This window comes from Prosopis cineraria, unplaced genomic scaffold (genome assembly GCF_029017545.1).
Source record: "Prosopis cineraria cultivar Desert tree isolate PC_DT_omini unplaced genomic scaffold, ASM2901754v1 PC14, whole genome shotgun sequence".
Lineage (NCBI taxonomy): Eukaryota > Viridiplantae > Streptophyta > Magnoliopsida > Fabales > Fabaceae > Prosopis > Prosopis cineraria.
In genome coordinates, this window is record NW_026555345.1 from 28,273,895 (window position 1) to 28,294,110 (window position 20,216).

Genomic DNA, 20,216 nt, shown 5'->3' on the forward strand with positions numbered 1-20,216 from the left:
TACAATATCTTATTAATGTTAAAAATATTACATTATTAAAAATATTATATAATAATCCTTTTAATAAAGTATTTACTTACTTTTAAATTAATTTTATTTTTTATATTTATCCTTATAAAATACTCTATAATAAATATAAAATCAATATCAATAAGGACACTTAAAAAAAAAGACAAAACACACCTTAAAAAATTAAAATGTCTTATATTTTTTAACATCTGATTTCTTAAAAAATGTCTTATATTTTTAACGGAGAGAGTATATTTCATAGTTTAAAAAATTAATTAATTATAATAATTATTTTTGAAAATAAAAAATAGACTAAAATGTTGTGTGTTAATCAATATAAATATGCATTAATTATTTTTTATTAATGTAAATTATGAGAAATGTTTTAGAAAATGTTTAATAAATGCTTATTGAAATAGTAGATGATTTTGTTCATTAAAAAAACATAAGTAAAAAATGATAATTTCTCTATCAAACAAAAATGGTGGGAATACATGCCACTCTATTCCTATTTATAAAAAAAAAAAGTTTAATTTCGATCTTATTTATATTATATTTCATTATTTTATACTCATTTTTACTTTTATACTTTTAAAAAATGTAAAAAATAATATTAAAATATTTTTAATATTTATTGAAAAATAAAATTTATTAAAATTTAAGATAGAAAGAGTAAAATTTAAATTTTTTAATTTTAATAAATATATTGAAAGTTACAAACATTTTTTGTGCGACTCGCAGCAAGAGATTGGCATATCGTCATCCTCCTCAATTCTTAATTCTTGTACCCGTCTCCTTTCCCAATAACAGGGCAGGGCTTTGGTCTGGTAAAACCTTGGGAGTGAGTGCGATGAAGATAAAAAGATAGAGAGAGAGAGAGAGATGACATGGTTCTTTTAATTTTTGAAAAGCACTCAGATTGCATCACCACTCCTGATATTGTACTTTAATTCCTTACATCAAATGTGACCGTTTCATGCTTCAAAGGATCCGCTTTTTTCGCTCCTTCGTCTCTGAATAATATATACGCCCCAAAGCTCGCATAGCTTTTCATGCCAAAGCCTCCTGCTTCCCTGTTTCTCTTCAGACGATCTAAGAGAGACCTTTGGTACTGTCATTTTCGTTCTCATTTTTCCAGACGATATCTTTTTTCTTGTTTCTAAAGTAGAGGTCCTCGACGTCGTCGTCATATCAAGGCAGACATAACAAGTTTACCAATTATGGGGAAGGAGTGGTATTGGACCGGAAGATCATCAAAACGAGGTGAAGGAGCTGGTGCAGATGCACACAACCCTTCAGGCTGCATGTGTGCTTTCTTTCAGTTCTTTGATTTCCATCCTCTCCACTTTCCCATTCAACAGCAGCATCCCTCTGATAAACCAGAAGACCGGAGCATCCCTAAAGGTATTCTAAATGCTCTTCAATGAAGTTGGTCTCAGCTCCCAACTCCATTTTGGTTTCTAGAGTCTTGGTTTATAGTTTTTTCTATATTATTCAGGAGCTGAAGCACCTAGGAATAGCTTGGAATCAGAGGATGGTAAAATGTCCTTCATCTCAAAAGAGGAATATTTGAAAATCCCAGTAAGTTAATCTATTCCAACCTTTTCCCATTTGATTAGTTTATGCTGTAGAGTAACCACGATGATGATAGAAATTTTGCCACTTAACTGATAAGTTTGTTGATTTCGGAACTCCAGAAGAGAATGCAAATTAAAACAAGCAGAAGAGCCAAGGGAGGAAATGGGAGCGATCTTTCATCAGAAATCAGCAACTCTCCATGCACAAAAACACCAACTTTGGTTGCCAGATTGATGGGTCTGGATCTTCTTCCAGATGCTCAATCTCCTTCTTTATCATGTATTTCCACTCCAAACCCCAAGGGGAATTCGCGTCTTCACCGTTCTAAACCAAGGCAAAACATCCTAACGAAACACAGAAATAGTACAGACAGTGATATTGCAGCTTCGCGTTCCTTGCCTGAGACTCCTAGAATATCCTCTGCAAGAAGATCTGATGTTGATCATCATAGGTTCTCTCTCCAAATCAACAAAGAAAACCTGGGTCTTGGTGAGGACTTGGAGCTCCCTAGACTTTCATTTTTGAAAAGGAAATTTGAAGAGCAAAATTGCAGAAGTCCAAGCCATTATGCAAGGCATATTGTTAAACAAGTCAGAGAAAGTGTGAGCCGGAAAGTCGGGCTTGACATCACCAACACTGTCAAAAACAGAGAGCAATCAAGAGCAGAACTTGTTGGCCAAATCAGAGTCAAGAAATCTCCAAAGGCATCATTGAAAGTAATAGATGAATCCAGCCCCGGAAAGAACCCGAATCCACCTAGTTCTTCCCCAAGGCTCAGATTTATGGAAGCCAAGCAAAAAACAACCACCAGACCCCCATTACCACTAACCCCGAAAGATCAAAATTCACTCCCAGTGAAACTGTCTTCACCTCCACCAATCAACGTTGAACCCCAGATTCCAAGAGTTTTGACCAAGTCAAAGCCTCAAGCATTTGCAGGGCAAGAATTGCAAAACCAGAAATCGGTCCCGAAATGCAAGAAAGATGCCAATGAACGGTTCAGTGCGAGGCTCAGAAAACCCCGTCAGACATCAGATATATTCAGAAACAAAAAAGAAGAGTCTTTTGTTCGACCACCACGTCCATCACCCATCAGAGCCAATGACACCAAGAGAACAAGCAACCTTCTCAACCTCACCAGCATCCCAAATCTTCGTCCTGTCAACACAGATTCTTCTCCTCCAAAGACCAAAATTCCTCAGAAACAGGTACCGACTATTGGATAGGAGCTATACTATTTCAATTTTAACTTTTTGGCTGCTTCCAGTAAAATTTAGCCATTCGCATTTCGCATTATGGTTTTTACTCCCCATGTGGTAATAAACAGTAAACTACGGCTCCGTTCTGACCATTCAAATTTCGCGTTTCTCTCACTTCCTTCAAAAAATAAAAATAAACAGCCACAGGGGCCAGATGCTCAACGACCAAAACGCAGCTCACAGTTATCTAGTTGTCCGCGCCAAACGTACAAACAAGAAGAGAAACGGATACTCGCCACCCGAGAAGCCAACGACGAAGACGACGGCAAATCTAACGGTGCATCTACCACCGGAGCTCGTGGACCACCAGAGTTTGAGTACGTCACAAACATATTGAGCCGTACCACTGAGGGAAAGGAAGGTGCCAGAAATCAAGCGTCCTTGGACCCTCCGATTTTTCACCATCTCGAACAGTACTATTACCCCACCTCCATTTCTACTGTATGCTCCGTCAGTACTGTCGCAGAAAGCAACAACCAACTTGGTCTCCGTTGTAACCGGAAATTACTGTTTGATTTAGTTGATGAATTACTGGGGGAGATTGTAAGGCCATGGGTAAAACAAGATAGTAATTACCTATGTGGATCACATGCATTAGCGTCCCATCATCAATTGATGGCGGAAGCAGTGTGTAAGAGGATACGAAGCTTCCCGGAAGCACATTGTGAAGTACTGGAAGACATCGACGCGCTGATTGAGAGAGAGGATTTGGGGAAGATGATGAGAGAGGGATTAGATTGTAAGGAAGCAGAGGAAGAAGGGTTAGTGGAAGAAATTGAATGGAGCATCCTACAGACGCTGGTGCATGAGGCGGTTGTCGCGTGTAGCGGGAACTAGTGTACGGCGTCGCTTTGGTGGGAGGAGGATAGGGCGTCACGTGGAGGGATGATAGGCAGGGATGGGCAATTCACGTGAAGAGATGGTGGGGTCCACTAAGGAAAGTGTTTGCCACGTGGATTTTGACCGCCAGAACACTACTCTTTTTTCAATGATGAGGTCTAGTGCCTCCAGGAATCATAACAATAAAAAAATGTTCAATATTCAACTTCCAATGCTGGTTTTAAAAAATGAATCCCAGCATTACTATCTCTCTTCTAAAGATTCAAAATGCATAGTTGTATATGAATTTTTCTTTGAACTGCTTAATTTAAAGATTTTTATCTAAAAATTTTGATGTGAAGCACCACTTCTAAGATTAGAAAAAAATATTATCCTTTTATTCCTTTGAAAAAGTACTCCTTCAATCATATTCACTATATATATATATATGTATATAAGTTTCGTTTGATTGTTTTGTGTATCATTTAATAAGCTATTCCATAAATTTTCTCCTACCACATTGTGCTCTCCCAAACTTTAATATAAACTACTTTCAATTACTTTACAATAATTAAGAAATGTAGTTAAAAATGGCTTATATATAATCAAGATGTAAAAAAATATAATCAATTTTTAAAGTTAACTTCCAATTCAATCTATCTTAATCACCATTAACTTTTTATATAATCTCTCTCTATAACTCAATTTATAAGGATGTTTTGCAGAAAAAAAACAGAGAGAGAGACTTATTTATAATATAACTTACATTTTGCCAAGTGTTTTATATTTAGAATCACAAAAACATTCAACTAACTTATTAAAGATCTAAGAGATTAATATGAAAATACTTAAAGATAGTGTTCGGGAAAAAAATGAAGGTTAAAAAGATTTTTTAAATATAATTTAAATGTATTTTTAAAAATTACTCAGGTGAATGTCGGTTAGTTTTGTAAGGAGGATCTCAAAATTACACCACCTGTCATGCTTTGACAGTTTCTCTCTCCTCTCCTTTTCGTTTCTGTTTCTTTCTACGGTCTCTCTCTCCTAATGGCCTCATCCGACTATTCCTTCTTTTCTTCTTCTCGCCTACATAACCTATTCATTGTCTTCTTTTTCAATCTCCATCACCATATTGAATCCCGCTAATTACTTCTCCTTTCAGTTACAAGTATAAAATATTTTAATTAAATTTTATCTTTTAATATAATAAACACTTTTCAATTAAAAAAAATACAATAAACACTTATTTTTAAATTAATTATATTTTTTATATTTATTTTTATTAAATACTTTATAATAATTATAAACTCATTCATTAATAAAAATAATTTAAAAAATATAATAATAACACCTTAAAAAATTAAAAATATTTTATATTTTTAAATATTTAATTTTTAAATAATATTTTATATTTTTAAATGATGAGAGTGCTGACGTGTCCTGATCAAAAAACCACTACCGTACATCAGTACATGTGACGTCGTGCGCGTTTCAACCACCGGCTTCCCATGCTCCACCGTGTTCCCTCTCCTCTTCTTTTCTCTCATTTCTCTCTCTCTTCCCTCGACCATCCCTATTCTTTCTCTCTAGTGCTAAACATTCTGCCGTAAGTCTATTTTTAAAGTTTTATTTTTATATTTTTTATATTTATTATAAAATTTTAATAAATCTATCTTATTATCAATATGAATAATAAAAATTTAATCTAAATAGTTTAATTTAATATTAATTTTTTTATAATTTTTATAAATAGAATATTCAGTTGCATGATCTGGATAGTCTGAATATAATATTAATTTTTTTTAAATTTTTGTGAATATTTATTTTAATAAAGATAATATTAAAAAAATAAAAATAAAGATAATCTTCAAAATGAAATTTTTAAAAAATTAAAAATGTTGTAACTTAAAATTTTTAAATTTATACTATCTAAAATATATCTAAATAATTAATTTATGAAAATTTAAAAAATAATTGATAATAAATTGGATTATTCAGATTAAACCCACATTGTCTAGATTGATATTAGGGCAGATTTATTGTTATTTATAATTTTATTTTAATAATATAAAATAAAATATAAAAATAAAACATCTGAATCATACAAATTTTTAATCTAGACGGTCAAAATGGGTAACCGGACGCTTGCAAGTTCAGTCATGCACTCTGCACTCGCGCAGTCACGACCAGTTTGGTCACACACTGTGCACACACGAACAGGAGGAAGATGAGGATTGTGGAGGGGAGCAGAAGGACGATGAAGCTGAAGATAGCTCAGCCATGCACGCTCTTCACTCACGTTGTCGCTTCTCCTTCTCCAGTCCTTAGTCCTCGCCCCTGTCTCCCTCATCAAATCGCGGTGACGTTCTTGGAGAACTCGATTCTTCAGCATCCACAACCGTCCATTTTCGTCGTCCGTCACAATGTTCTCGCTTCTCAGATCAACAATCCGTTGCCTGCCAAACTCATTGTGCTAGGCCGAGCTCCCTCTAACAATCAGAGCACAGGGCCACCCTGATGCTCACGAACGTCGGCAAGTAGCGCTCGTCAATTGTCGACTGCGGCGAGGAACAAGAAGGTCCTGGGAAGCTCCATGTGAAAGTCTATAGGCTGATAATGAGAGGTGAGAATATAGAGGAAGAGAAAGGTGGAGATGAGGGAGGAGCAGAGGGCATGTTGGCGGTTGTGGCCCTCTGCTCAATCACAGTCCATTTAGAAACACTATGAACCCCCTTTCACCAATCCTAGATGATGATTAGAGGGAGCATGCGGTGGTTGATGGAGGAGTTGAGGAGGTAGGAGTACTGATCCAGACATCGAACGGTTTTGAGAGGGAAGAGACATTAATTTCAAAAAAGAAAAGGACAAGACAAGAAGAGGAAGTGGACAGAGGCCAATGGGCATGGTTGTCAATTTTGTGAGTACAAATAAATTCGTAACACAAATGTAAACTTAAAATCATAAATTTAAATTGTAAATTTATAAGAATTTATTTTTATTAATAAATAATTATTAAAAGTATATAATTAAATAATTAAAATATAAAATATGATCATAATTTAATTTAAATATAAATCATTAAAATTAAATCTACCTATGCTCAACATAAAAATTTTAAAATAGGATAACTTATTTTTCTCATTTCCTTTTTTATTAATGTTAATTTTTGCTTTTTTAATTTTTTTTTCTTTGAAGTGTGTCCTACCACTTTTGTGAAATAAATTTTATACAGTATATACTGATTTGCTCAACTCAATTAAAAATTAACAAATTTAGCAAATTTAATCGATGGTATCTAATTTAAGTTTATGAGTAAATTGACACAATGTTTTAAATTAGAAACATAAAAAGAGTAAACTTGGAGAGTTAATTTGCGAATTTAACCGAGTTTATGAGTGAATTAACATGATTTTATAAATTAGAAATATAAAAATGATAATTTTGACAACCACATAGAAACTTGACACTTGGCATGACTATGGGACCTGTGCTACAAAACTAACAAGTGTTTGCCCTTTTTAACGGTTTGGGAAAAATTACATTCGTTAAAGCCAATTCATATATATTTTTATACCCTTGTTCATTCAAAGATATTAGGTGTCCTTAGAAAAAAAGTTGGGGGTATTTTTATCCTTTATCCTATGAAACAAATCAAAGATACTAACTTATTCCATTTTTATTGAATTAATTAAAAGTGATTCATGTATATGAAAGGATGGAGTATGTTTGATTTTGAGTTTAAGGTTTGGTATAGGAAAAATTTTTAATTTATAGTTTAATAATTTTAACAATTTCCTTAATCCAAGTGTGATAATTAAAAGTTTGGAAAAACACTACCTTTGATCTCTGCACTTTGCTTTTGTTTTAGTATAGATTTTTGTAATTTTTTTATACTCTAAGTCTCCACACTTTTCTCTATTTAAAATATTGGTCCTTACATTTTTAAAGGAATGTTGACATAACATAAACAGTATTAATAATGCCAAAATATCAATTAATACTATTAATTTTGTGCTTACCTGTCAAACTTATGTTGGCAAAAAAATTTAATAAGTAAAAAGTTGAAAAAAAACTACATGAAATTTGTGTGTTTTACTTATCATTTAAAAAGTCTAAATTAACTTTTTTATCTCATTTGATATAGGCTTTTTTTTAATTTTTACTTATTAAAAAATTTTATGTTAGCATCATTTGAACACTCAAGCATAAAATTAATTATGTTAATTGACTTGTTAGTGTTATTAACATCATTTGTGTCACGTCAATATTTCTTTAAAAATTTAGAGACTAATGTTGCAAATGGAGGGTAATGTAAGGATTTAGAATATTAAAAACAAAGTGTAAAGACCTATAATAAAATTCAAACAACATGCACATATCAAAAGTAGTGTTTTTACTAAAAGTTTTCATGTAAAAAAGATTGCAGGGGGCAGTAGATTACACAACGAAGGCATGCTTACATCACTTGTTGAATGGGACAAGGAGAAATGAGCATGCACAGAAAGTGATTTGTTTTGGTGACCTGGCTCCATGGAAGTTTGAGATTGGAATACAGGACACGTGGCGTGAATCGCAATCCCACTCCTGTTTCTTTGCTTTTTTCCATACTGAATTTCTCAGTTAAATCGATTGGCCTTCGCGATGAATGACAATGAGAATGAATGTTAAACAACTGCTTCGTGCTTGTGGCATGCAATAATAAATCCACGCCACAGATAGTGGCAATTTGAATCCTTTAGGTACCATTTTAAAGTTTGACTTTTGAAGATGTATATGGAAAGTATCTCTTAAGAGTGAACAATCCTTAAATAACACTCAATTTTTTTAAAAAATTACTCTGATGGGAAAAACCAAAACAAAACAGAACTGGGCTCATCAATACTCCAAATGAGAAAGGGCGGGAAATTCAAAAGGCTATCAAGATGTCTGATTCAAAGGGGACATGTGTGGATCAACTATCTGGCTGCTCGTAGTGGTGAAAGCCGGAAGCCATGAATCATGACACAGACAAGAGACAGCGTCCAATTTTACAAATTGTTATTACTTCAATACCACTTTTGGGGAAACATAAATGGTGATTGCAAATCTGTCTGCCTGTGAGTTTCTTGCTCGTGGGCGTTTGTGAAGCAAGTCGTCATTATTTTTGGGTCCTGTATTTTCAGTCATTCTTAGACTTGAAAATTATGATTGAATCATTGTTACTTTTCACCCCAAGCACCCACTGTGACACCGCTTCCATGTCTGGAGAGGGCATATATATATATATATATATGTAGCCATCCAACATGCCCCTCCGATCCTAAATCTAAACAGCTACTAATAATTTAATTTATATAGATTTTAAAAAATAGGTAAGTTAGTTATTTACAAAAAAAAAAAAGAACATGAGCAGATCTTCCTAAAATACCCCAACTAAATGAGTCACAAATTTAAATACGATAGCTATTCAACTTTCTAATTAAAAAAAAAATTAAATCCAACGTGTACGAGGGGCAAAATTTCAAATCACATCAAATATAGGGCCTAGAATCAATTTTATCATTTTTTTTAACAAGGAAAAAAATTGACTAAAAGCAAGGAAATAAGGGATATGGGGGCAAGCACCCCCCTCGGAAAAATTAATCACATCACGTTTGATGCCGGTCAATAAAAACGATAAAAGGGATATTTTCTTCCTCTCGTTAAACGATAAATTTTTTTAATAAAAAGAGAAAAACAATTTTGAAATAGAATATAAAAGTTAGGAAGAGTAGGTGAAAAACGTGGATGAACGAAGCACAGTGCAACAGATTTTAAATGTGAAGACATGATTGAGGTCAGAACTGAGAACAGAGCATGGAAGGAGGGAAACAGAAATTCAAGCGAGGCCTTGTACTGAGAGTTGGGAGGTTGCATTCCACGGTTGAAGACGCAGGTTAAGGTCCAAATTTTACTTGTAGGCTACAGAGTAAGAGGGAGTTAATATTTATGAGCTACCAAACACTAATGCAAAACTTGATGATCTATCCAACGCCTTGTCCCACCACTTTGTTTGCAGAATTGCTGCCATTCTGACAATGTCGTCGTCTTTGGAAATTTCTCAAGAATTTCAATCATCCTCTCACGTTACCCGTGAAAAAGTTACTTCAAATCAATCACGACGACCCTACGTCCCTACCATTTCTTTTTTTCCCTTTAGGCATTTGAATGCCATATTTACTTGCCAGCAGCAACCTTTCTATTTTCACCTATGGATCCATAGTGACGTTTTCTGATTTCTCCACATTAGCACAGAAAATTACAAGACAGGCTAGCAAGTAGTAATATCTGTTAATCATTATTCTGTCATTTTTCTATTTTCACCTGATGTTGTGGATTCAAATATTGGAAGGGCTCCTTAAAATCAATTTTATATGACCTAGTCACATGAACAGAGGTTGATTCTCGCCTAAACCATAAAATGAATACAAAAAGAAGCACCTTTAGAAATAAGTTTCATCACACAGAAGTTGTGTTCTTTTTCAACTATAAATAAAATAAAATTATAAGTCATAACATTCTGATACGGGCCCAATGTACATTAATTCTACTTGAAAGTAAGTCTAGAGGTGCTGCAAAACTTTGTGCTAGCAAACAGCGGTCCGGAAGGTCAGTACTCACAAACTTCTCTATCAACAGGCTGTCCAGGAAAGAGTACAAGTGGGGATAGAAAAGATCTCCTGGTTAACGGATAAATACTAGGAAAAGAGAGAGTGAGGAATGCCCCCTGTACAGGAAAGTCATAACTTCTCATCTTAAATTGTTATTGCAGTGACATAAAGTAATACTAGTATACTAGTATTCTCAATTTCTGCCATCCACATCAAAGCCAGCACCAGTCCAACCAGGACCCGAAGATCTACCCTTAGGGATTGCACCAATTCCTTTTCCTTGTAATTGGACGTTGACCCTCTTTTTATTTGTTCCTTCTCCCTTGTTAGGAGGCTATGGATTATGTCCATTTGTCACCAAAACTTTATCATCGTTTCTTTGGTTGGAAGCATTCTCAGCAAATTCCCCGCTTGGATCCCTTGTGTTGGGAACAGAGGAAGCACATTGTGTTGTACTATCCTGAGAAGAACTTGCTGATCTCCCATCCTAGTGCAATATTTTAAACATTTACTAGCATGACATATATGCGTATGCATATACAAAGGCATGAAATAGGGGAAGGGGCAGCATAAATGGAATGGAACACAGATGATGTACAATTGTCTATACAGAAAATATAACCAACAATAAACGAAAATAACAACTCAGGTGGAGAACTTAAAAGCCTGAGAGAGCTAATCTCCCCATCAACCCCTTACCCTCATCCTAATAAGTCAAAAAATGCAAAAAGCACAATTGAACGGCAGCTAAGGAATGCGAAGAGAAAAAAAAGAACAACAAAAGGACCTATTTCATGGAGTGTAAAACTAATTTCTGGTTTTAATTCAAAGAACTTATGAGCTCGATGTCCTCCCAACACTGTCAAGATGAATGTTCGTGCCAAAATAATATGTAGATCAATCATGTTGATCTTTTGAAGGTGTTGATGCATGGCCTGAATTGGTTCAGCTATGAGTGGGACATGAAAACAATTGAGTTCAAAAGATCATTTAGTTTTCTTTTTAGCATGAGGCATTCATTTAGGAGGCATATCTGGCCCCAAAAAGATAAGTTCATATTACATAATAACGCCAGAGATCATGAAAACAAGGTCCCTGATCTAGGACATCCACCATTGAATAAAGTCCACCAAGCCACCAATTTTTAAATGATGAACAAAAAGCATAGAAAACTTACATGATGAACAGTTGTTTATGCTTGGCTTGAATTCATAGCTTCCAGTCGTCTTTTTAATTCCTCCAGCCTAGAAAGCTGAGAATTACCACTCTCTTGGACCAACAAACGACATTTAGTACCAAATGGCCTGTCAAAAGTAGCACATTATCCCATCGTTGACGATCAACTTACCAGATTGCTCAAGTCTTCACATAACTTTTCTTTTGTTTGCTCTTCATCCCCCACAACTTTTGATGCTGATTCCCCAACCCGCGGCACAAGCAATCAAGGCATGCACTATATTTGGCAACGAATTGATGATGCTCATTGAAATTTTGGGAGATAAAAGCTCCCACATTCAATCCCCAAATTTGAGATCTATATATATATATATATCTATGCTGAAAGAACATTACAGTGGAATTATGTGTTCGATTTTATCATCCAAATATAAGAGAAGCAATTCTTTACATGAAGAGCCAAGTTAAAGGTAATGATGAACCAATCTATGAAAATAAATGTGGTGCTAAGCTTATTTTCTAGAGAAAATCATGGTTCAATAATAAAATTTCTTGAACAATACAGGCGAGCAACATCATTGCGCAAGCATGGAGAAAAAAGAATAACATACAAATGAAACATATAAAAGTTTCTATTCATTACCATGATTAAGTGAGTTTTCACTATGAATCTACAAATTTTAGTGAAAGTGAAAAAGAGGTTCTCTCAATTTATGAGACCAACCATGTTATTGAGCAATAACATATCCCAATAGATCACTTTAACACTCTGCTTATTGGTGAAAGTGCACAACAGGATACATCCGTCATATCAAATATAACATGAACTCATTTTATGCATATCTATCAAGCAGTTTACATCTAACTTGCAAGTTTGCTATTAATATATTTTCCCTTCATTATATACTTTATCACCATTTTTGAACTTGTTGTGATCAGAAGATCTTAAATTGTACAGTACGTAGATAATTGTACAATGAAATGCTAATAATCAGTACCTGCATCCACCCGGATATTGTTATCTGAAAATTGCAGTACATGAGTTAAGCAAATAGTAGAAGTGACCTGCCATCCGTGCCTGTTCTTCCTTTATCTTGGCCACACGAATTCTCTCTGTTGATGCCTCTATTTTCTTTCTCAAAAGTTCAAATGCTTTAAGTATGCGGCAGATACAATGAAAAGCAAAGTCAAATAACTATGCCATAAAAGATTTTATTTTATCATTACTTTTTCTTTTTTATTGGTGCCTAAAAGAGCAGGAAACAATGATAACATGGAAACCTGCTTTCTTTGACCCAGCAGTAAGCTTCACCTGCAATGTAAGATTTGCAAGCTCACGCTCCACATCACGACTTTTAGAATAGTTCTCTTCAATGTACCTGAAAATATGATTGAAAACAATCATACTACTAGATTACTTCATTACTCACAAGAAACATGAAGAATTTCATTTAGGGGGCTCTGCATTTTGCAAGCAGCATAGTCTAAGTTGCATTAGTGCAAGAGGGGAAGTTCACATTAAAACTATCCGGGCCTTGCTTTGACAAGATTATAAATTTAATGGTTTCGATTGTTGAAGTGATTTAATTGCATAAATCTGAAAGATCTTGTAGAACAGATTTTGGACTTTGTTCAGAAAACAGAGACTCATAACTATTCCCTTGCCTCAATGTGAGCAAACTAATTGACTTTCAACACTAAATATAGCGCTGTATTCTTTCAAATCCCTGCATCAATTCTTCAAATATGCGAATTAAAAAAAGAGAGCAATAATATATTGAGAGGAAGGGAAAAGTAAAAAGAGAACAATTTACTTCTTCAATTGAAGTTGCTCGGCCTCTATGAGCTGCAATGAAATCCGATAAAAAGAGACGATCAAGGCAGCAGATCAATGAAGGTATAGAATGAAGGTAGAGGAAAGGAAAAGAACCTTCTCGGTGTAGCTAATGACGGGAGCTTCTCTAGGGTGACCATCAGGTCCGATCTCAGGTTGAAGTGAAGGACTGTTGGAACTTTTTCTGATGGAGATTCAAAGCTGCACCACCATTCTTGAGTTCCCATGTTTTATTATAAGACGAGGCAAGTTATTATTTATTTATTTGATTGATTGATTATTTATGAAAAAATAATTCATGCTACAGTGCTATTCATCGAGTGCCAAATTTGGCTCCTCATCCTGCTTGTGCAGTTGGGCCGACCTCAAGCAACTTTACAAATTTATAACCTTTCAGAATAGTATGGGCTTTGGCCCAAAAAGTAAAGTACGGGCAACTGCAAAAGCCCCATTGTACATTGGGCCTATTTTGTGTGATATTTGAATTTGACTGGACGGGGGCAAAAAAAAAAAATCAAAGTCCCTCATCAGCGCTTAGTCACCTCTATTTATTGAAGCTGTCAATGTCAACATCAAAAAGCACACCTTCTGCTATAAAAAAATTCACAAACTGACTGCATACAATTTATTGAAAAAATGAAACAGAAAATAAATATAAAGAGAAGAAGTATATCACCTTCAAAGTCAATTCGTTACGTCACTTTATCTCTTTAAAGTAATTTTTTTGGGTATGAAACCCTTTAAGGTAAGTTTGGATCTCTAAAAATTTCGATGAAATGATTGGCAGTTCAGGCGACTTGGAAACAAGGCCACAAGAGCAAGTGGCACCATTTGCAAATATTAATTGTCTTAGCGTAGCGAATGTTGCCTAGATTCCTATTCTCAAAGATAATTTGAATCTATTGGATATCACAGAACAATCAAACAGTTCTTGAAACAAGCTTGTTAGGAAGTCATGTTTTTATCAATTCCTTCAAGTTCAATGTCACATTATTAATGTTCAAATTCCTCCCTTCTAAATATCAAATGGCTATCTATAGCTCTATATGAGACTAAGATGCTGCAAGTTGCACAGCTCATTAAATTGATCTCCTCAAGATTTTTTTCATCATGTAGTGGCACCTCTTTTGAGCTTAAATTTTAGACTAAATTAATTTAATTCTTAATTATGGTTAAACTATTGAGCTAGTTTTGCAAGGCTAGTTTCCAATGAATGCTTGATTGGCTATTTTTGTTTAATTCATTTTCTTAAAACTAAATTTTCGAAACTGAGTTTTCCCAATGCTATTTTCTACAACTAATATTCGAAATTACACTAATTAAAATGAACCAACATGCTGAAGTTGAAGTTTTAAATAACGAAACAATAGTTTAAAAGTTGAACTTCTTATAGGTTCTAGCTAATTAATATTGGGGACTTTAATTTTGATGATAATTAAAGACTTGTAAATCCAAGTTATAAAGTTTTTTAAACAAAAATTATAGCATTGGCACCTGAATTTACAGAGGGAAAACTGATTTGATTTATCTTTTTGATAGACATAAATTGATGGGTGCGATGAAGAAGCAAAAAGAGAGGGAAGTACATCATAGTCACAGATCACAAATACGAAGGAAGCAAGGTGGTTGGTGATGGTATCGATCTGATGATCTGGTCAGAATTCCATAAAGAGACAGCTCTCCGACCAGCTTAGTGGGAACGATCGCTAAACATATGTGTCAATATATATACATATAAGTATATATTAATCCAGGTTGTGTCCAAGAATATAGTCCAATTTTAGCACAGCTGCCAGGGCTCTTTAGGATTAAGAGAAACCCTCCTATAAAATAAATAAGTGACGGAATAGCAGAAATAATTTAGAATAGAAAGAACTCAGGATGAAAAAAAGAAGGGCTTGAAAATTCTCCAGCAATGTGTCTAAACAAGAAGAATAGCGGAAATAATTTAAAATAGAAAGAACTCTGGATGAAAAAAAGGAGAGCTTGAAAATTCTTGAGCAATGTGTCTAAACAAGAAGTGGGCAAAAGTTTGTATGAGCCAAAATTCGTGGGAAATTTAAAGACGATTATTAATGTAAACTTATATATGTTTTTTTTTAATTTTTAAATTGAATTATATCAGCCAGCATGTTGTTCTATCGATTACTCTTCCAGAAATTAACTATCAATTCCTCTTCCAGAAATTAAAGAAGAGACAGAGATGGATTTCGCAATATTCTATACAGTACTCGATTATGACAGATAGGATATATACTAGCTTTGAATGTGGAAAGTGAAGCCACTTTGAATTTGTCTTGGAGGCTAACGATCCCCTATTTCGTTTATTCCTCTCTCTCTCTCTCTCTCTCTCTCTCTCTCTCTCTCTCACACACACACACACACACACACAAGTTCTTTGAATTTGCCTTCAAATGCTAAATTAGTGAATCAAGAGAACTGATCTGTAAATCTTTCAGAATTGTTAGATTTTATTTTCATTTTTACGTACCTTGTAACTGATAATGAGCATATATTGTCTCTATATCTATGATTTAATTGAAAATATACAGCATATTCTTCATTTTTCATATTAATTAAAAGCACATATTATTAGACCTAGCTAATTATTATCTTCAGATGGGAAATATATAGGAAGTCAACATTTCTGGGGTTAACAGAAAAGGAAAGATTTTCCGTTTTTCCCTTTTTGAAAAGATCAAGTGAATTAGATTAACTTCTTTCCCAAAGTTCTATTAATTAAATTGCACTTTACATATCCACATATCCATCTTGATTCAACAACGTTACTTAGTTTACTTCCACGCGACAAACAGCACTATAGCTATGATTTTGGACACAACACATTGCTAGGTATATAGCTAGGTTACGTTTTAACAAAACACTTGGGGTATCTTCACCATCAGTTGGATTATAAACTCCTTCGTCAAAATCTTGAAAACAAAAATCGAATTGGGATATATTTGGTTTGCCTCCCAATAATAATTTCTGATAGCAAAGTGTCCACCAGCAACAGAATGGCACAAACAAAAGTAATGCAAGAATCCAAATTAGTAAACTCATATACAGTAGTGGTCCATGGACGTATGATGAGAGGAACTAATAAAGCTACTGATGCCAATCAATAAGTTTCAACATCTTGTCAGGATTTTCTGTTTCACGGCATTTTCTTTGCAGATAATTATTATTGCTCCCTAGCCCTACCAGGTCTTTGCATGACACTGTGACAACTACACACCATGATATGATGTTAGTGGACTTCGACATGTTTCCCTCTCTCTGTCTCTCTCTCTATATCTACATCGATATCTATATATGTATATATATCCTCTATTCCTCTTCTCTATGCCTTATATTGTTTGTGCTATAGTGTGAGCAATAACGTGATATTCTCTGACACTTCAATCAGGGGAATTTTTCCTGGGGAAAGAAAAGTTAGGGAAAGCTAGTTTCAGAATTCCAGGGGACAGAGAGATGAGAGTTGAAGGACTTCAAACATAAATGGATCTCACCGTTAATTTTCGATCTATAACACATAAATAATGGGGGATATAGAATGCAATTTACCTAGTCATTGCTTACAAACTCCATAGATATATGAGTCAGGAGGCATGAAATGAAACTACGTACCCTGACATCTATTACATGTGCCATAGTCCGTTATGCCCGACCTTATCGATTGGTGGGAGTCACATTGAGTCTGGGATTTAAATAAATTTACAATCAACCATAACTAAATTTCGGTTTTAAATAAATACAATATGATTTATGTTGCTCCACATGAAAAATCCCATAGTTATTGGTTGAAAGATGGACAGTGTATGAGAACCTGATTAATAATATTATATATTTCAGAAATTATTTAAATTGAAAACTTTGCAGCTGCATCACCAGATGACTCTTGGACTGTTGGTTTCTGATCGACATTGATTAAACATATACTTTCTCTATTTAAAAATATAAGGCATTTTAATAAAATTCACCTCCAATGAAGTAGTTACCTACTTTCAAATTAACCTTATTTTTTCATATCTATTTGTATTAAACACCCCACAATAAATATAAAATTATTATCAATAGGAGTATTTTTTAAAAAAAGCAATAATTACACCTCCAACGACTAAAAATGCCTTATTTAACATCCAATCTTTAAAAAATGCTTTATATTTTAAAACGGAGGCAGTAAAGATTTTCAAAAAAGATTCTATTTTTCAAACGATTTATCAGTTCATCAAATGAATCATGATGAATATATGAATATGACGGGTTTTATTGCCAAAAAAAATAATGCACTTAATTAGCTTGTTCTGAATATGTTGAATCATTCTTTTTTTATTTTCCTGGGATAAATATTAACAATTAAGGAATTCCTGGATATTAAATATCATGAATAGACAAAGCAAAATTTACAAAAAGATCTAATAAAGCATGTTAAATGCAGCTGATTAAATGACAAACTAGGGTTTACAAAAATGAAAAACTACGTTATATCTTTTGGGATTCGAACTATGATTGAAAATTATATATAATGAAGGAACAAAAGATAATAGCAAGTGGAGGCATGATTAAAAATGGGGGTTGACGGATTGCTGAAGGTTTGAATCGATGTGGCAGGCAACGAAGTGAGGAAAAGCTAGGTTGTCGTTTCCTGTTCGTGTGCAGTCTACTGTTAGAACTATGTACGATTGAATTGTCATGCCATAATTGCCATATTTATTCATAAATTATGTTCAGTAAGTACTAGAGATTGATTTTTGTTCATAAAGTTAAGAACATATATCAGTGGGATACCAGATAGAAGGTACAAATTGCAAAAGCAGGGGAACAAAAAGCTTGACTCGATTCACACTATCAGCTAGCTAGTGATGTTTCCATGTTTATCGACTATCTATATTTTCCTTTCATTTTTTTTCCTTTTCCAGTAACAATGTCATGAGAAATATATGAGCTTTATTAGTTGTATGGCACTAAAAACTAGATCAGTTATTGAATCAGTTAAGATAATAGATCAAGGATCAGTAATTCAATCGAGGGTCAACTTAAAATTAGATCAATTTGACTTAAAATAAGGTAATTTAATTTATATACAAAAATATTTATATTGAATATGAAATAAAGAATATTTAAATAAAAAAGCATTAGTTCTGCTCAAACAAGAGAGAAAAATCTTATACATGTAACATGTCAATACAATCTCAATAAAATTTCAGCAAACTCAGTAAAATCCCAATAAAAACTAAAAAGTTTAATAATTTTGCTCAAATAAATTAATTGCGTTGACCTATGGGGATACAATTAGGTTGATTGGGTTCGTTCAGGTTAGCACTACCTTGGATTGGGTCATAAACCAGACCAGCAGTTGTCCATTCATTGATTGGTAGTAATTAATTAAGGACACAATATTTTTGAAGGAATGATATAGTTTTCGTCGCAAAAGATCAGTTAATCAAAAAAGCCATCTTGTGAAGAATATATATATATTTGATTGATTATAAAGGGATAAGGATCTACCGCCTCATATCCCAAAACTATTGTTGTTTTACAGATACAAGGGCTGATCAATATAATTTTTTTTTTCCAAGCTACAGCATCATTCAATTATTATATATATCACTATATTATCTTTTATTTTTTTCAACTAATATTATTTCTAGTTCTTTTTCTTCAATAATAAGAAGATTAAAAGAAAGTATTTTAGTCAATAATGTATGGTAATGTTTTACGTTAATTAAAGATTGCTTAATCTGTGTATCACGATGATCTTAAACAGAGCGATTCCAGACCAAAATTCAATAGAAAAGGTAGACGGCAGATCAGTGTAGCCGTGCAGGGAAGTTCAAGTTTTAGTGTGATAATTATTACAAGAAAGAAAGTGAAAAACATATATATATATATATATATAATTAAATAAGGCAGTCGTCATTGTAGAAAAGAGGCCTTTACCAACAGGGAACAATCTTCTTCCACGAGATATTGTCGGCAATTTGCAAAAACTGAGTGTTCAAAGGGAAAGGAGATAGAATAAATATGTACATTGAATTGAATTGAGGAAAAAAAAAAATTATGCATGACAATTCCTTGCCACGAGCTAAAAGGTGAATATTTATTATTATTTCCTTTCTCAAAGTTGTCTTCTACTCTTTTAATTTGAAGTGAGTTCTTTAATTTTTGGGGAGCCACCGATCCGACGACCGTCACTTTAGTTTGCAGAAAGAAAATCTAATCAAAGAAGATAACTTGCCTGATCACTGATCTGTTTTAGTTTCAAATAATTTTTTAAAAAATAAGGAGTATTATTCATCAATAATATATGAGAGCTACTGGCCAATATATATATATATATATATATGAAAGCTAACTTTTATAAAGATAATAAAGACAAAAGGTAGGCTTCTTTTAGCTAAACTCATTCCATGCATGTACTAGAATTGGTAATTGAATTATCAATCCTGTTTTTAAGGAAAGAAGAATTATTACCACTCATGTCACGCTGACTTTGTTAATGTGTCCAATAATTTTCTCTTACCCTCCCTCTCTTGTAATATTTTGTGAACAATATAACCTATTATTTAGAGTATGTACAATGCATGAAGATACTTTTCAAGACATAATAATACTTCTCCATTTTTTTATGTCGGCTTTATTTATAAGGTTTTACCATATAAAAAAAATAAAACTAATGTGTCAAGATTCCTTTTAAATTTCCTAGCTAGCATAAATCTTTTTTATCTATCTTCATTAGCTCTCTTACTAGTAAAAAAAAAGGGTGTAATTGAAAATAATCTAATAATTAATAAATGGTTGATGGATGGAGTAGTGAAATGACTTAATTATATTCCCCTTAAACAAGGATGTTGGTTCAAATTTTATACTCACTCTGGTCTCTATTATTAGGGCATCTTTTAGAATTAT

At 33.4% G+C, this 20,216-nt stretch overlaps 2 protein-coding genes across 2 annotated transcripts; one reads left to right on the forward strand and one right to left on the reverse strand.

Annotated features, from left to right (window-relative positions):
• The first annotated feature begins 765 nt into the window (after window positions 1–765).
• Window positions 766–3,932, forward strand: LOC129293659 (uncharacterized). The gene is made up of 4 exons (XM_054931739.1): window positions 766–1,413; window positions 1,508–1,590; window positions 1,707–2,795; window positions 2,988–3,932. Exons 1-4 carry the CDS (start codon window positions 1,230–1,232, stop codon window positions 3,681–3,683), a joined length of 2,052 nt encoding a protein of 683 aa, XP_054787714.1. The 5' UTR covers window positions 766–1,229; the 3' UTR covers window positions 3,684–3,932.
• A 6,175-nt stretch (window positions 3,933–10,107) lies between these two features.
• On the reverse strand, window positions 10,108–13,756 carry LOC129292441 (uncharacterized). The gene is made up of 6 exons (XM_054929994.1): window positions 13,695–13,756; window positions 13,401–13,500; window positions 13,285–13,316; window positions 12,752–12,849; window positions 11,472–12,622; window positions 10,108–10,781 (listed from the first exon to the last, which is right to left on the reverse strand). The coding sequence occupies exons 1-5, from the start codon at window positions 13,754–13,756 to the stop codon at window positions 12,489–12,491; spliced, it is 426 nt and encodes a 141-aa protein (XP_054785969.1). The 3' UTR covers window positions 10,108–10,781; window positions 11,472–12,488.
• Between the last annotated feature and the right edge of the window lie 6,460 nt (window positions 13,757–20,216).

Bases quoted from the DNA above. Each gene is read 5' to 3' on its own strand.
- LOC129293659 (XM_054931739.1), top strand. From the start codon at position 1,230: ATGGGGAAGGAGTGGTATTGGACCGGAAGATCATCAAAACGAGGTGAA. The intron at 1,414-1,507 runs GTATTCTAAATG...TATATTATTCAG, and splicing joins AGACCGGAGCATCCCTAAAG to GAGCTGAAGCACCTAGGAAT. The intron at 2,796-2,987 runs GTACCGACTATT...AAAAATAAACAG, and splicing joins CCAAAATTCCTCAGAAACAG to CCACAGGGGCCAGATGCTCA.
- LOC129292441 (XM_054929994.1), bottom strand. From the start codon at position 13,756: ATGGGGCTTTTGCAGTTGCCCGTACTTTACTTTTTGGGCCAAAGCCCA. The intron at 13,317-13,400 runs GTTCTTTTCCTT...ATTTCATTGCAG, and splicing joins TCATTAGCTACACCGAGAAG to CTCATAGAGGCCGAGCAACT. The intron at 12,623-12,751 runs GTTTCCATGTTA...GCATACTTAAAG, and splicing joins TGCTGGGTCAAAGAAAGCAG to CATTTGAACTTTTGAGAAAG.